Source organism: Cinclus cinclus, chromosome 9 (genome assembly GCF_963662255.1).
Source record: "Cinclus cinclus chromosome 9, bCinCin1.1, whole genome shotgun sequence".
Lineage (NCBI taxonomy): Eukaryota > Metazoa > Chordata > Aves > Passeriformes > Cinclidae > Cinclus > Cinclus cinclus.
In genome coordinates this window covers 24,516,487-24,533,855 of record NC_085054.1, presented here as the reverse complement: position 1 = coordinate 24,533,855, position 17,369 = coordinate 24,516,487, and the positions used below count along the sequence as shown (strand labels likewise).

Genomic DNA, 17,369 nt, shown 5'->3' with positions numbered 1-17,369 from the left:
AGAACAGTTAGAGTTTATTTTTGTCTTCTTGGTGATGCTGCTTCTGTTGTGTAACAAGACACTTCTTTGGTTATAACAGTGAAAGTTCTTATTAGAAAAACATTGGAGATAGTACAAAAAATGAGAGAGACAACAATAAAACTTGTCTTTGAAGTTTTCTTAGCAAGTGTAATCTGTATAAAATTCATTAGTGACATATTGAAGTCCAGGGGTCTTCATTAGAACACTCTTAAGAGTAGCTGAAAATCTCTTGCTTTGCCTGTTCCTTGATCCCTGCTACCTCAAATCACCTTTCTTCCCATTCTTCTCTCCCCATCTTTCTTATCCATGGATTGCTTTCAAAGGCTCTCATTATAATTTCTTCTAATGAGCTGGGTTTCTAATTATAGAGGGAAGACAAGGCAAGCTGCTACTGTATAAATGGACATGGAAAAGGGAATTCTATTAAACCCCTAGGGTTTATTTTAAGTTCTTTTTTATTCTCATGATGGCTCTAACACTAAAAATTAAATATTACCTCCATGTTACCCTAAGGAATTTATGTAGGAACCCAAATTGTTCTATGTTTAATCCTTTAATTTAAGGTATGTAAATGGTTGAACTTTTTATCCAATTTTTGTCTCATAAACCATTTAAGATTTTTCTTCACACTTTAATATTTTCCTCTATCCCCCCTTTCTTTTCCTTTTCCTCTCACCAGAATTCTGTTTTGGACAGACTGGGATGCAAATTTCCCTCGCATTGAATCCGCTTCCATGAGTGGAGCAGAGAGGAAGATCATCTACAAGGATATGGATACTGGAGCCTGGCCCAATGGCCTCACTGTGGATCACTTTGAAAAAAGAATAGTGTGGACAGATGCCAGGTAAAGTGGCACTGAGAAATCCTCATTTGCTCCATGCAGAAATGTGAACTGCAGTGTAAGTGGAATGTAGTCATGGACATTATGGACATAAACAGCCCTGGTCAGGCACATGTACAATATGTACATTTATTTAATTGCCCTGCCAGTTGTGGGATCACCCACATTCCTCTCTCCCTGTGCCTTTCCTTGACATTCATCCATGCAAGGCCCAAGCTAGTTCATTATTGTTTAACTACATCTAAAAGAAAACTAAATTTTTTGTTGTATTTCTCACAACATTGCAGTAAATTAATGCATTATGCAAATAAGTATTCCATATGTCTAGTTAAATTAATGTTATAAATTTAATCTATAATGATTGCACTGCAGAAATTCTTTGGTCTTACCACTCTGACAGAGTAAGTTTTTTATATGTTTTGTCCGATGTCATAATGGTTGTGTGATTTATATTTTATTTTTACATAATCTTAAATTTGGGGTTGTCTTGTAGATCGGATGCCATTTATTCTGCATTGTATGATGGAACCAGCATGATAGAGATTATACGGGGTCACGAATATCTTTCTCACCCTTTTGCTGTTTCTTTGTATGGGAGTGAAGTTTATTGGACAGATTGGAGGACCAATACCCTCGCCAAAGCCAATAAATGGACAGGCCAAAATGTCAGTGTAATACAAAAAACAAGTGCTCAGCCATTTGATCTCCAGATTTATCATCCAAGTCGTCAGCCACAAGGTGAATATTTATAGAAAAAATTATTGCTGAGGTGCGAAATATTATTTTTAAAATATAAATATCTGGATTATCTGCAGAATAATTAAATATTCTTCTTCTAAGGGAGAAAATCCATATACTTTTTATATATAAATATCTAGGTATGATTTTGCCTTGAGCTGTTTTATTCAACATTAGATGAAGTCAGGTGCACATAACCCATGGGGAAGAAGTTTTTATGGGAGGGCAGATATGGATATAGATAGATATAGATGATGTAGATGATATCAGTAGAACTTTGGAGGTATCATGCAAAATAGCAACACTGAAAAAAATCAGTATGAATTTTTATTGTGAGATATAACAAAAGACAGTAACTATTTTGTATATAAATATTGAAAAGTAAAATCATGCCACTGAAGGATGACCATCAATTAGTTCCAGAATTTTCCATGTTCTCTGGATAAATTTCAAGTTTCCTGGCAAGACGTTGATGTTAATACAATACTATTTTAGAATTTATCTCATGAACGCTTGTTTTTTTGGGTTTTTTTTTTTTTTTTTTTTTTAATACTGAGAAGTGATATTTTGTTTTTCTTCTCATCCAGGGTTTGTAGTGCTCAGTAAGGCACTTAGGCTTTTATGTTAGTAGGCTGTGAGCAATCTTGATTTGAAAACTCCAGAACCTGACAAAATTTGGATGGCTGTGTAAATGCTTTGGAAGCCAGTTCTGCCTGAGTTTTACATAAAAATCTATGGCTAAAGCTCTAATGTAGATGAGGACCAGCAAGCAAAATTCTCACTGCACACTGGTAGTCAGAAGATTTGAGGAGTGTTCTCCACTAGCATGTGGAATAAAGGAAAAGCAAAGACTACCACTCCTTGTTGGTTAGTGTTTCCAAGCGTGGTGACATCTGTGACCTCTCAATGTGTGACATAAAGTGTCAGCATGTGTTTTTTCTGATGTTTTCTTTGTAAAATAATAACAAATGTATGTTGAAGATAAATGCTGCTGTTTTTCAGTGGAGGTCAAGTCTCTTGGACTTCATCACTTTCTGAAATAAGCCACTTATTTCCCTTCTTCAGAATTTATTTTTTGGGGCAGTGTATCATTCTTAAAAGCTGTCTGACTTCTGCTTAATATATGTGCTCAGGAAGTTAAAATAAGGGTGGAATAAATACACATCTCTGCATGTACGTGTCAGATAAGTTTTTTGTTTTGGTTTTTTTTGGGGGGCTTTTTTTTTTTCCTTGCTTTTGTTTGTTTGTTTTCAGGTTCGTGGGGTTTTTTTTGTTTGTTTGTTTGTTTTGTTGTTGTTGTTTTTTGGGGGGGGTTGGGGTTTTTTTTGTTTTTTTTGGGGGGGGGGGCAGCAATTTTCTTTTACTTGATCCCCTCCTGAATTTCAGGATTTGTGTCCCATATTTAATGTTTCTAGAGTAGCAGTAGAGTTGCTGTTTGCCTTTTTTGCTGTCAGAAAAAGACCAACTCCTTTGTGCTTGGACTGGGGCCAGACAGCATCTTCAGAGGGATTCTGTAGCCTAGGGAGACATCAGGCAGTATTCCACAGTCACAGATATCTCAGCCTCCAGGCAAGTAAAAGCTGTGGAAAACTCTTCAGTTGTTCTTTGCCAAAATCAAGAAGTTCAAGGATCAAGTTATGCAATTGCAGCTTTTATTTTATCATGTAGAGAGCACTGGAATCTGACTTATGATTGGTCTCCTGGTTTTGCTCTAAATTATTGTCTCTCAGCAGAAGTTATTTCTTTCTCCAAATCTGCAGTACCTTTTTATTTGACCTAAAGAAATTATGATGCAGCCTGATTACTTGTAAACTTTTCCTTGGAATTTGTAGCTATTTTGCAATAAACAAACAAGACAGTGTGCAGGTTAAAGTCCTAAAATAAAATTAAGAGTAGATTTACTCTGCGAATTGTCGGTGTGACTAGTGCACTACAGGATGAACATTCTGCATTTTATATCCATCTGGGTCACCTATGTGGGTGAAAGTTTATTAGCTTTTAATATATATCAAGGAAGTTATTTTGATCGAAATTAAGTAGAACAGAGCTAAATAAACTCTTGTAGCCTAAAGCCACATTTTTTGAGTCTATCTGGGACAGATGCTAATTTAAGGTAATGAAGTTAAAGTGAGATATTTGTATGGATGATAAATTCAGCCGTCAGCAAACCACAGGGGATTGTGGAAGGTTTCTTCTCTAATGCAGAATACTCTCAGGAAGGTGAGCTTGAGGCTCACTCATCTTCCCAGAATCAAAGTTGTGTGTCAGAAGTGCTGTTAAGATGGCAAACACAGGATTTCTAGGAAGATTTAATGTATTTTTCAACTATCATTGTATTTGAAAAACCCACCTGCTTCAAAGAACAAGGTCTATTTTAGTCACAAGAAGTTGTGGCAGGGCACTACTGAGGATAGTGATAAGAGGGATAAATATAGAGTATTGGAAAGATCACAGCTTGAAAACACAAAGCTATTAATTTCTCACACTTCCCCCTTTTAAAGTTTTTGCTTGTTTGTTTTGGGTTTTTTTTTTTGTTGTTGTTCTTTGCTTTGTGTTTTTTTGTTTTGGTTTTTTTTTTTCCCCAGGGTGTTAATTTTGATTAAAATCAACAACCAAGCATGGCTATGGCATTATTTTTCTTTCTGCAGATTAAATTTTTATTTAGAAATCAGGAGAAACAGTGCAATAATAAATAGTCTATTTGGACCACTGGGCTCTTTTGTAATTAGAAAATGAAGAACATTTAACTTCATAGCACTGTTTTGTTACAATATTCCATTGAGGCCCAGATTGCCAGCTATTTAAAATAATAAACTCGTACAGAAATGCAGCTTAAGATGAGAACTAAAAAATTTGTTACTTTGAGATCTTATCTCAACCTTGTATGTGTTCTTTTTTACTTCAAAACTAGCAGAAAGTTTGGGATATGTGCTATGAATAATGAAAGATATATGTACCAAAATATGTATATTATTATTTTGCTTATAGCTATATTATTTATTTATTATAATTTTTTCTCAGTTTTATCAAGAACTGTATTTGGTTCTATGCGTATTCCTGTTTATTTGTGATGAATATGTAAATTTTCATACTGACTGATTTTTGAAATGAATTATTAAAATCTGAAACAGAGTAATTTACTTTAGAACTTACAACTCTGATCAGTCCTAAGTTGAACATTTGAAAGATCAGTGCTAAAATGATGAGATATAATCAGGCAGTATAAAGATTTAACTTGGCTGAGTACTTTGGCCTTAGGAAAAGCAATTCTATTGGAAGTATTGACAGTGAGCAGAGGATTAGATCTGTAACTGGTTTTAAATATGAGTGGAAATCGATTGTCAGCAATTTGAAAGCACCTTTTGATGTGACTGTAGTACAGATATTTGAAGGTTTAGGCAGAATTCAAACATTTTGTGCACTGTTCACGTGTAAGATCAAAATTTGTCTCGCTAAAATCTGGTGCCACGAAGGGACAAGCTCAGTGTGAAGTTAATGTGGGGGGTAAGTTGGCCATAGGAAATGCATATGGAGAGGTTGTCAGAGTAAGTGTTCATTTGTCAGCTGGTGATGGAATGTCTGAGGGAGGTGTTTTTAAGGGTTACTGGTCAAGAAAAATAAGCATTTTGTTTAAATGAAGTTTTAGAGAGCGGTCAAGAGCAATGTGTCAAGAGTGGCATGTGTATATCTGTGCACAGCACTGTGAGAGAAGCAGATTGACAAGCAATCAGCAATGAAAATCAATCAAGTAATGAGAAGGGCTGTCCAGATGGGGAAAATGCCAGCTCTGTGGCTTGCTGTGATCAAAAGGAAAATAGATTGGTGGAAATGATTAGGAAAGGAATAAAGCAGCTCAGGTAGTGAACTGTGATGCTATATAAATCCATATCCCTCCCACAGCTGGAATGCTGTGTACAGATCATATACAGCACCTCAAGAAAGCCTGACAGGCTGATCAGGAGCATGGGAGAGGTTTTGGTCTGGGGACAGGCTGGCTGATGCTGCTGCAAATTCCATTTATGGACAGGCTTCTGTATGGTGGCAGTCCGTGAAATCATAAATGGCACAGAAAAAGTGAGTAACAAATGCTCATGAGGTTATTCACAATAGAAATAGAAATGTTAGAATGAGCACGAGAAAATAAAAAAGCCAAATTTTTGAGAGCTGGAGCAATAACAATGTGCCCTCAGGAGAATTAGTTTTTATTAGGAAATAAAGAGCAGGCTTAGCTGTTATTCAGTGCAAGCAGTATGAATATGAAAGGAATATATAAATATGTGCTGCTAGAAGTAATGTTTAGATCGTGGTACTTTGCTCCTAGAGTTGTGCATTCATGTGGAAACAAACACATCTGCTTTTTAACACTTGTTTTTCCACCAATTTTGTGTTCTGTGCAATAGGGAGGGGGTTGTGATGTGAACACTACACAAATTGCACAGACTCTTGGTGGAAGCTTGGAGCACACTTGAACCACAAACTCTCTTTAAAATGGTCATTAACCAGCATGCCTTTTTTATTTTTTTTCTGTCCTTTTTAAATTCCATATATTCCATTCCGTAAAACCCTAGTTGCATGGAAAGACAATAAAGGGATTTCTTATTCTTAGGCCCAAAGAGAGGTTGAAATTTCACAGAAACTACTGCTCAGTATTGGCGAATAAATGAAAGGAAATGCTTCTCTGCAAAACACAACCTAATTTCTACAGTCTTGCAGCACGTGTGGAAAAATGCCAAAATTTGCAGGAGAATGAATCTCTAGCTGGTCTCCACATATCCCTTATAACATAAATGATTTTGTGATCTCCTTCCCAATATTTTCAAAACTCTAAGTTGTGTTTTGTTTCTGATGTGTGCTTCATCGAGATAGATGACTTCTATTTACTAATAGTGTATTAATTGGAAAGGCTCCATGAGCCTTGTTGACTTCAGTGTCTTTTCTTCAGCTTCACATTGTGTTGTCTTCCACATGAAGTTGTGAACTTATTGCAAGAGATCCCCTCAGATTTTCTCTCAGTGTTCCTGTTGGTGCAAGAAAAGGTGTTAAATAATCCTTCTTTTATTTTTTATTTTTTTTTTAAGTTTCTGGTGGCCTCCAGTGCTGCCAGTGCTTAAAGCAGGCAAATGGAAAGACTATTTTCTAGAAGATCACAAAAGCTTGTGAGATTTTTTTTTTTTTAATAAAATGATGGCTACAATTGTAATTAACCTGTTTTTCCAAGATTTTGAAAGCTTCTTTCTTTCCACACTACAGATTAGACAAGTAAGTAGTTAAAGGATTCATGAACTGCTGGATAAATTTAAGGACACGTGCACTGGTGAAAAAAAGAAGGGCTCAATGAAACAAATTTTGTCTTGAAATTTTAGTACTTGAGTTTGAGCTAAATTTCTCTTTTATGCCAATCAGTGATTAGATTGCTATGGTTATCTAGTTACTTGTACTCCAGCCTAGCACAATGTTAGAGGAATATGTTCTACAATAACTGGCTTTGTCAATTATAAGTTTGTGTTTGAGTCCATCAATCCCATTTCCCTTTTTATCAACGTTAATTTTCAAAGGTATTTTGTTTGTTTGCTTTGTGTTTTTTTGTTTGTTTTGTTTGCTTTGTGGTTTTTTTGTTGTTGTTTATTTTTTTGTTTTGTTTTTTTCAAAAGGAAGAGTCAACCTTACTTTGTGTTTATGCTTGAAATGTCTCTTCAGCAGTGCTCTGGAGCTTAGGGGTTTATAAGAAGGAATGAACATGACAAGAATGATTTCCAGGTTTTGTAAGACTAAGGGGTCTCCTCTGGTCAGCTTTCTTCCTGCTCTTTAAAGCAATTTTAGCACATCTTATTCAATCAGAGAATTATAGAAGTGACTTGTGAAGACCTACACTTAGGAGAGGTTTTCTTTGAAAAAAGTAGAAATATTTTGCTGTGGTTTTGTTTGGTCTTTTTACTCCTTTCATATTCTCTTTGTGTGTTAGGTTTCCAACTAATATTCTAACAGGGATATAAAATGGAGAGGGAGCATTGAATTTACCATAGTTCATCTCATAATCTAAGCTTTGACTATTGCTCTCATAGAATTAAATCCGTTTTTCAGGTCCTCATCACATTGAATTTTTTTTATCCTGTGTGTCTTGATTAGGAGTGCAAGATTTCAATCTTATGAAAGGGCTGCAAAAGTAATGTCTCCCTGGGAGCATTATATCCAGTTGTTTCCTAAAGTTACAATTATAAACTGTGGCTGCATTAACAAAACAAAAATTTAAAAAATATATATCTCTACTGGACTAGAGCTTAATATTGGCCTATTAAAAATTGTTTGAGCACAAGCTGAGTTAATCACTGGATTTATCTTCAGACAGAATTTTTGCCTTCTCCCAACTGTTTGCCAAATCTTAATTTTATCAAGTGTTTTTGCATTTTGTGTGTTTCAATTATTCCACTTTAGCTCCCAACCCGTGTGCTGCTAACGAGGGCAAAGGTCCCTGCTCTCACATGTGCCTGATCAATCACAACAGAAGTGCTGCCTGTGCCTGTCCACACCTGATGAAACTGGCTTCAGACAAAAAAACATGTTATGGTAAGTTTTCCTCCCACAGCCTGGCGATTGTATTGATTTTAGAATCAATGGACAAATTAATATTAAAAATAAGATCTCTCCAGTTCTTTTTTAATGGTGTATTTTAAAGGTGAATCTGCTTTGTAAGAGTCAGTGACTTATTCTAATAGTTGAGGTCTGTGGTGCTTTGATATTTGCTGCCACAGCTGTTTCTTTGTGCTGCTCGTGTGATGCGTTCATAAATTTATCTCTGCAAAACAGAAAGCTTTACACTGAAACGTGCATCATCCCAACATTCCGAGTCAGGTAAGCTGAATAACAAAAATATGCTCAATAGCTTAATTCTCTACCTGCTCTAGAATTGTCTTAGTTTCATTTTCAAGGATTAAAAAACAAAGAGTAAATACTGGAAGTGCATCCGTGCAGGGGAATTTTGTAAAAAAAAAACCTGCAATACACACATTTAAGCTTTAAAAGCCCTTAAAATGTCAAATAATTGTATTATCTGTAAAACTTTGTACTAAATTACCCTTTTTACTGTTGATTAATAACATTCAAGAAAGAAAAGAAAATAATACTTTCTCACGTCAGGGATATTGCAGGGAAAAACGTTACTTTTACTGTTCATGTGTAGGTGCTTGCTCCAGTCATTCAGAGTTTTAAGATTAAAAAGAGAGCTCTGCTTTGCTTTTAATTTATCATCCTTTTTCACTAGTGAAGGTGTAAATTCAAACAACCAATTTGCCCTTTTTGTTCCAGCTGTTTCCTTTTCCCTGCTCTCACACAAATGTTTGCTGTTTGCAAAACTTCCCTTTTACCATGAATCAGATATCCTGAGATACCAAATGTAAATATCTGTTGTGATGTGCAGGATTTGTTGGAGTGGACTAAAGAGGGTAAAATATTTAAAATAACATTTTCAACATTTTTTTCTTTCACAACCAGAAGACCATATTGATTTAGAGGTGTGGAAACAAGGTCAAATTTACAGAAATCGTATATTTTTGCTGTGATTTTTATTTTTAACATTATTTCTCAAGTGTCACTAGGCTGCAGGTTTTCTGGAAATGTTTAATCACTCATAAACATCTTTTATACATTTGTAAAGTGGTCTCAAGTGGATGACTTCAATTTCTGTTAGAGATGTTGTGGAGAGGATGAGGAATGATGTTTTCCCTTTTTCTAACAGAAAGAAAGAAGTTTCTTCTCTATGCAAGGCATTCAGAAATAAGAGGGGTGGACATAGAGAACCCATATTTCAACTTCATCACGGCCTTCACTGTTCCTGACATTGATGATGTGACAGTCATAGATTTTGATGCTGTTGAGGAACGTTTATACTGGACTGATGTGAAAACACAGACAATCAAACGTGCCTTCATCAATGGGACTGGTTTAGAAACCATTATTTCAAGAGGTAAACAGCATAGCATAGAAGTAGAAACAATTCTTTCTAGGTAAATGTGTGTTAGGAGCATGCAAGTTCTCGATATGTGCACCTTGTCCTGCTATTGGATAATTGATCTAAACAATAAGAGAGCTGAATTTTCTTTAGGATTCTAGTTCACTTTATTAATTCATAGTTCAGTTTTATGTAAACAAATCGGGATGTAATTTCGCATTGATTTTGTATAAGATTGAGATGTGCAGTAAAAGAAGGAAGCTAATATCTTGAAGGTAGAAAGAATAAAGATAAAAAGCAGGAGAAACACAGTGTTCTGACATAGCTTTTCATTGAAGGGTTTTCTCTGTCCTTCAGCCACCTGTGTTGACCTAGCAATGAAATTGGCTCTGTCAGGGTTATCTTCTCTTTCTAGTCCATGGAGATCTCTCAGCTGTGGCACCATTGGTGAAACCACAACATGGCAGCCTGGTAATTTTGGTAATACTGATGTAATGTGCTGGGTTTTTTTGTTTGGTTTGGTTTGTTTTTCTTTTTTTTTTTCCTTTTTTATTTCTGTACAGAATATATACATTAGCACAGAAAAATAATATTAATTCTATATGTGATTCCTTCCACCTTATTTCGGTAGCCCTGGCACTGAAGTGAAAACCATATTTTGCCCGTGGTAACATTTGTTTTTTGTTTCAAACCACTGTCTGTTCCTCTCCAGGCAGCACTTGTACTTTGTAATGTACCTACCTGCTTAAAAATAGGAAAAGCTGACTGTGTGAAAGCAAACTTTGCTAACTCTGGTCCCCCAACAAATAAATGTTTGGTGAGGAAGAAGAGAAAAGAAATAGCTCAGTTGTGTAGGATCAGGCCTTTTCTGATTTAGAGAGCAAATAAATCTTATAGTTCATTATCTGGGGACTTTACAAAATAAGACAAGCTCTGCCCCTTGTGTCATTTTAAAAGAAATTACCTCTGTGTTAGCACATTTTAGGAAATGTTTGGACAAATAGGGCAATTTCCCATTTTGTGGACTGTGGTTCCATTTATTTTATGTGGCTACTTTTTCTTTTCCCCTGCTGTCTCAGAGACAACTTTGTTAATAATCAGATATATTTTTCAGTCCCAATAATGAGAACAAGTCTTAGAATGCCTCCTAGAGATCTTTATATCAGATATTCAGGTGCCCAATAGAGGGACTTGTTGCTTGCTTTTTTTCAAAAAGTAGTAGAATAAAAATGTTGTTTATTATGGAAAAATAATGGAACTTGTCAAGGAACCTAATGAAATGGAAAGAAATAGAATATTCTTTCATATTCATTTCATTATGGTAGCTTCTGTGGCAGAGGTTTTGGTGGGTGATTTTTTTTTTTTGTTTGCTTTTGTTTGGTTGGGATTTTTTTGTTTTGTTTTAGTTTTGTTTTTTTTTCCCAGATGTAACTTTTATAAATTTCAGAAAATTACCATGTTCTAGCACATCAAAACACTGTAAAAAACTATTTATTATGTGCATTCTGTGGAGTTGGCAAACTTCCTAATGCCCAATCACTGTTCAGCCTTATGGACATGCAAACCAGTCCTCAGCCACATCCATGTCAGTTTGTCAAGGACAATAATCCTGTCAGTGGAAATTACCGTGTCAAGCTGACAGAACATGTGTATAAACTATGAACTATAATGAATCATCAAATCACCCTTGGCCTGTTTTCTTCTCCACGAATATGCCAGGCAATATTAACTCAGGGCAGAGGGGTGTGTCGGTACCTAGGGATGGAGCAGTGGCTTTACACCCAGTATTTCAGGCAGATTTTAACACAGACTGACATTTCTTTAAATGCCTTGCTAAGGAAGAACATCAAGTTATCAAATCACTCATATCACATTCCTGTTCTGCTGCCTCAGGTAATAATGGTGCTGTAGTTAACCCTCAGCACCCTACAGCTGCTCATTCATTCCCCACTGTGGGATGGGGAGGAGATTCAGAAGGGTAAAAGAGAGAAAAGTGGGTTTTGATAAAAACAACTTGATAGGAAAAGTAAAAGCTGTGAACGCCAGGAAAGCAAAATAAAAAGTCCAGTACTTCAGTACTTCACTTTGGCTGACAAATGTTTTGCCATACCCAAGAAGGCGGGGGAGTAACTTGGAATCTTCAGAGCCTTCAAAAATAAAACCAGTAAACTTCTCCAGTGACACAAGTACTTACGAGCTACAGAGCTATGCTATAGACCAGTGCATTGAATTCAGATCCTCTGTGCTGAGCCTTCATGGAGCTGAAGAAGGAAGGAGGCTTTTAAATCTCAGCATAGCATTGTTTTAGAAAGTCACTGAGCAATAAATGCTTTCTGAAGTAGAAAAATGCAGAAGTTCAGCATCTCTGATTATTTTTTTGGGACAATAGGTTTCATGCTGTGAATATTCAGTGTGATTTTCATGTTCTTATTGTTAGTGTGTCAGGCCCAGGAAGAAAATAAAGATTATTAATTTTTGGCAACTAGTTAATAAATCTGAATAGAATATTGCACAGTATTTTTAACAGTCAAATAAATTATTTTTTTCCCTAACACAAGCAATAATCCAGAAGGAAAATCAAACTAACTGCTTTCCTTTTTTTCCAGATATTCAGAGTATCAGAGGCCTTGCCGTGGATTGGATATCACGTAATTTATATTGGATTAGCTCAGAATTTGATGAAACACAAATTAATGTGGCACATTTAGATGGTTCCTTGAAAACTTCAATCATCCATGGGATTGATAAACCCCAGTGTCTTGCAGTTCACCCAGTAAAAGGGTAAGGTATCCATGGCTGTGATAAAAAAACTGCAGTAAAGCTCAACACAAGGTAGCTCCTCATTTATATTTTAAAGTTTGGCCATTCTGTTTTCTTTAAACTTAAAAGCACAAATTTTAAAGATTTTGCTGAAAATATCTTAACTGAATGCGTCCACCCTTAGAAAGCTGCTGATTAAATGATCTAACTCTTAGTTGTGCATTTTGTCTCCTAAACTAATGGGTGTTTTCATTGCTAACTCATTAAAACCACTGTGCACACAAAGCAATATTGTAAATGTGTTAATTCTCTTCTTCAGTAAGCTGTACTGGACGGATGGTAACACAATCAACATGGCAAACATGGATGGCAGCAACAGCAAAATACTCTTTCAGAATCAGAAAGATCCTGTTGGTAAATACCTTTTTTTTCCTGTTTCTTTTTTAGCTAATGGTGATTTATTATGGGCATTGTCTTGAACTGGTATTTAAATGAGCAATGATGTTTTTCATCTGCAGTGACAAGAACAGGCATAAAGATATGAACAACAGCGTGTTACTGCTGTGTTTCACAATTGAACTTATTTTTGGTCTATGCTGACTGAAATCTACTGTAGATTTAGTGGAGTTTTATTGACTTCTAGGATTACCGTAGACAGAAGGAGAACTCACCTGTATTTCTCAGTCTTTGTATCATGGTTAGAAAAATGTGCAGGTCAGTTTTAGTAAGTCATGGATGTATGTGAGAGGATGCTTTGACTGCAAGTGTGGATCCTTCCTCACCATAATCTCAGCTGCATAATCAAATGATAAATTGGCCCTTAACTTTCCACACAGAGAAAAAAGCAACAGTTGAAGCATGCATTTCATATCATGACTTAGCCTCAGTTGTAGTACTTGGGATTCATATAGATGATGATAAATTATGGCCTTAAAACTTTAAAACAGAAAACAAAAGCCCCTTCTGTGTGTATTTTTGGTAGATAATTTCATTTTTTAGGGAGATAAAGTGGTTATGTCAATCATTGCTGACTTATTAATTGCCCATCAATAAAGTGATTATATTTTAAAGCATTTAATTTTTTTTTATAATTGAATGCATTAAGCAAGCAGAAGTGAAAGTGTTTTAAAGAATTCAATAAATTTGACATAAGAGCAATATGGCATGCGTTTTACACCCTAAATTCAATAAATGTTGAAGCAATTACTTGATAGCTGTTTTGCTGTTGATATGATTGTCTGTCTAGCCACTTGAAGAGACAATTACCTTTTTATCTGGAGAGAAAAGAGTGACAAACCCACTAATATTGAGGTGAAGAACAAGCACTTCTAATAATGTTAGAACAATATTAAGGACAGTTGTGTGCAACACTTTGCACTGAGTATTTTGTGATCAAAGATCACGAGGACATAAATTGTAACGCCTAAGGTTTCCAATATCAAACTCTGAATTAAAATATGTGCAAAATGTCAGTTTCAATGGTTTAAATTATTTTTTACCATAAGAGAGTCCCATACCAAGAACAATGAATCTTAAGATTTAGAAAGTAGAAGTCTTAAAACCTTAATTTAATATTTAATTTGTGCACTGAGAAAACTGTCCATAAGTGAAGCTCTATTTCATGCAGTGCTAGTTTTGAGTGTTTGGGGAGTTCTCAGGTAGGTTGCTGAAAAAGACAAATATCTGGTTTATTAGAGTTGGATATCCTGGTAACTGATGGGATGTTCAGCTTTCTTGATGCAAAATTTCAGAATTGGAAAAATGAGGAAGTTTTGCAATTTGTGACCTGAATTATGATGATGGATTCATTTTTCCTATTTGAGTTCCATCAAAACAAGATTAGAATTTTTCAATTACAGAATTTTCTATTATTACCAAGAGTATTTAGTTCAGAAATTTTGGGAACTGATACTCTTAGGATGACAGATGGTGTCATTTATTTTTACCTTAACTAGTACATACTAGTTATGGTCCATTCTGCAGTTCTAAAAGTCTCCAGTGTTAACATATATATTTGTTGATAAAAGAACTGCTCACTGGAGTGCCATTAAATAATTCTTAGGAATTCAGAATTTGTGGTTAATTTTATACTCTGTTGGGTAAATCATAGGCTCATTTGAATTCCCTGAGACCAATATTGTACAGTCCTCATGCTCAGATTCACTTTAGGTTATGAGGTTTGAACCAGTCACCTACACTTGAATGCATCATGAATATCTGTGATGCTTATGTCTAATAAACCACTTGTTTTTGTTACTAAAGCAGCACAATTCCTGAAAAAAAAAAAAAAGTTTAATTTTACATGCTCTGCCTAAATTAGAAAGAATGTGGTTTTGGAAAGGTTGGTAATAGGTGGAAAGTATTTGGGGTGCTAGACTTGTGTAGAAAGAGATAGGAATGTTTTCCATTTTTCTTTTTTTGTTTTGGGCTTTTTTGTTGTTTTTGTTTGTTTGTTTGGGGTTTTTTTTTTTAGTGGGTTTTTTTTTTGTTTTTTTTAGTGTTTTTTTGGGTAGGGTTTTTTTGGTGGTTTTTTGGGTGGGTTTTTTGGGGTGGTTTTTTTGGTGGTTTTTTGGGTGTTTTTTGGTGCGTTTTTTTGGTGGGGGTTTTTTGTGTTTCTTTTTTTTGGGGGGGTTGGTTTTTTGGGGGGGAGGGTGTTTTTTGTTTTTTTTCTGGGGGGAGGGTGTTTTTTTTTTTTGGGTGGAGGGTGTTTTTTGGTTTTTTTGGGGGGGCAGGGTGTTTTTTGGTTTTTTTGTTTTTTTTTTGGGGGGGGAGGGTGTTTCTTTTTATTTTTTTGGGGGTTGTTTTGTTTTGTTGGTTTCATTTTGTTTTTGCTGCTGTGCAATTGGAACGCCTGCGCATAGAAGCACGGGTTGAACACCCGAAGTGTAAACCAGACAGGACAGAGCTGTGCCTGCTGCCCAGCTTGCATTGGCAGTACCTCAAACAGATCCCATCCAGGTGCCCTCTGTGCCCGGCTGGTCACGGGCAGGAGATGTGCCAAATGCCCAACGCTGCCCAGCTCGGGGCAGGGAGTGCTTCCTGCTGGTGTGTTCCCTTTTCAGCCACACTGCTATTCCCAGGGAAGCTCCCTGGGCTGGGCCGAGAGCTGCAAGTGCAGAGGGTCCCCGGGAGCCCTGGGGCTCGGTGCTTGGAGGGGAGCTGGCTGTGCGAACACCGGGCTGCGCGCGCGGAGATGCCGCGGGACGCGTCCCTCCTGGGGGCCCTGCTCCACATCCCCTCTCCAGCCTTGGAACTCTTGCAGGGAGGTGGAAGGAGGCATCGGTTCCTGCAAAGGGACTGGAAAGGTGTTTTTTAGGAGCTCAGAAAGCGGACGCTTTTTTGGCCTGCTGTGTCAAATGTGCACGGCAGTAGTGATGCGATGGCAGCTGTAAAGGCTGCAGCCCGTGTGGCACTGCTTTCTCCTGTCAGGATTTCCAAAATAACTTTCCACAGCATGAAAAAGACTACAGCTCAATATCTAGAGCTTGACCCACGCAGTGAAATACAGTATTTTTTGGCAACTTGCTGCTGGATACTTAGCATGGGTTCTAGGAAAGCTGGAGCACCAAAGCAAATTGTTATGGCAGGTACTGTTACCATGCCAAGAATATTTTGCTTTGGAAAATCTCCTGCTACCACTTCTTGAGTATTTTTAAAGGATTAAAAAAATCTGAAATGCATTATCTCCTAGTTCTTTGCTCTTACTTTCAGAAAACTATTCATTTAGTAGCTTATTTTGCAAGCATCTTTATTTTGGCAGTTCTCTTGCTTCAAATTCCAAAAAACTGATTATGAGGTCAGTTCGCTATGAATCAAAATGAAAAGTAATACTATAAATTTATTAGGAGTTTGGATTAGATTTTGGTATTTCATCATCCTAAGCAGGGAGAGAACAGACTTTTTATAGTTCTGAATCATAAAAAGTACCTTGTTTACCAAGTCTCTGTGTATTCATAATTTTAGAATATAAATGAAGGTTTCTGGTTTGCATTTACAAGTTGTTAATGACCTTGCTTAGGGCCTCAACTTATTCAAGTAATTCTTCATTGCCAGATAATGCCCTCTCATCAGTCAGTAACTCCTGAAAGAAATAAAAGGCACAAATCTTTCTAAAAGCCTGGGTTTTTCATTGTAAATGACCAAGTTTGGTTTTCTCAATTTTTTTTTTTCCAAGTGCAAGTAGATGAGTGGCTCTAACATAATTGTGTATCTGTGTGTGCATGTGTATTTCTTAAATGCACTTTCATAACACAGCTTAACAATAAATGTGTATCATGCATTAAAGCCACAGTTAAAGTTGTATGCATTAATTACAGGTTTATCAATAGATTATGGGGAGAACAAGCTTTACTGGATCAGTTCAGGAAATGGAACCATAAGTAGATGCAATTTGGATGGTGGTAATCTTGAAATAATAGAATCAATGAAAGAAGACTTAACAAAAGCCACAGCTTTAACCATTATGGGTAAGTCCAGTATTTTTTTTATTATTATTGTTGTTCAAAGCTAATTAATAATGAAATATAAAAAGATCAGGGATATTAATGTTGCTTTTATGTAAATAATACATACAGTACATTCACGGCTGAGAATGTGTTATCCATGAAAAGTTCTTTAATTAAACAGTTTTCAATCTCTATTCCAAGGATATTTCTAAATATAGACTTGCATATATATATCTATATATATGGAATGAAGGTAACAAATTGATGGCTTATATTTAATACACTCATATGTAAAGAATTTTGAAAGGGGTAAGAGCTGTTATGCTGTTTATTACACAGAATTATCCATGATTTGTTTCCTCTGCTCAATTCTTCCTACTTAATTCAGAATATTCCTAGTTTGTTGGATTGCATAGCACTTTGGAAAGACTTCTTTGGGTTATGAACTGATGATTGAGGATTTGGATTTTCAGATGCCTGCTCATGTTTCATGTATCAAATTGATTGAAAGAAAAGTATTCTGTTTGTTACACTTTGTAAATAAGAAATATTTAGAATGTTTGAAACATCTATCAGAAAAATCAAAATAACAGTAGCATAAGGAAAAAATCCTAAAAAT

General features: G+C 35.9%; 1 protein-coding gene across 1 annotated transcript in view; it reads left to right on the top strand.

Annotated features, from left to right (window-relative positions):
- The window catches only part of LRP1B (LDL receptor related protein 1B), a 290,652-nt gene that overhangs the window by 115,586 nt on the left and 157,697 nt on the right, over window positions 1-17,369 (top strand). The window contains exons 23-29 of the mRNA XM_062498644.1: window positions 701-865; window positions 1,356-1,600; window positions 8,033-8,164; window positions 9,333-9,560; window positions 12,152-12,326; window positions 12,625-12,719; window positions 16,622-16,771. Coding sequence (XP_062354628.1) covers window positions 701-865; window positions 1,356-1,600; window positions 8,033-8,164; window positions 9,333-9,560; window positions 12,152-12,326; window positions 12,625-12,719; window positions 16,622-16,771 — 1,190 coding nt within the window. The remainder of the gene's footprint in view (window positions 1-700; window positions 866-1,355; window positions 1,601-8,032; window positions 8,165-9,332; window positions 9,561-12,151; window positions 12,327-12,624; window positions 12,720-16,621; window positions 16,772-17,369) is intronic.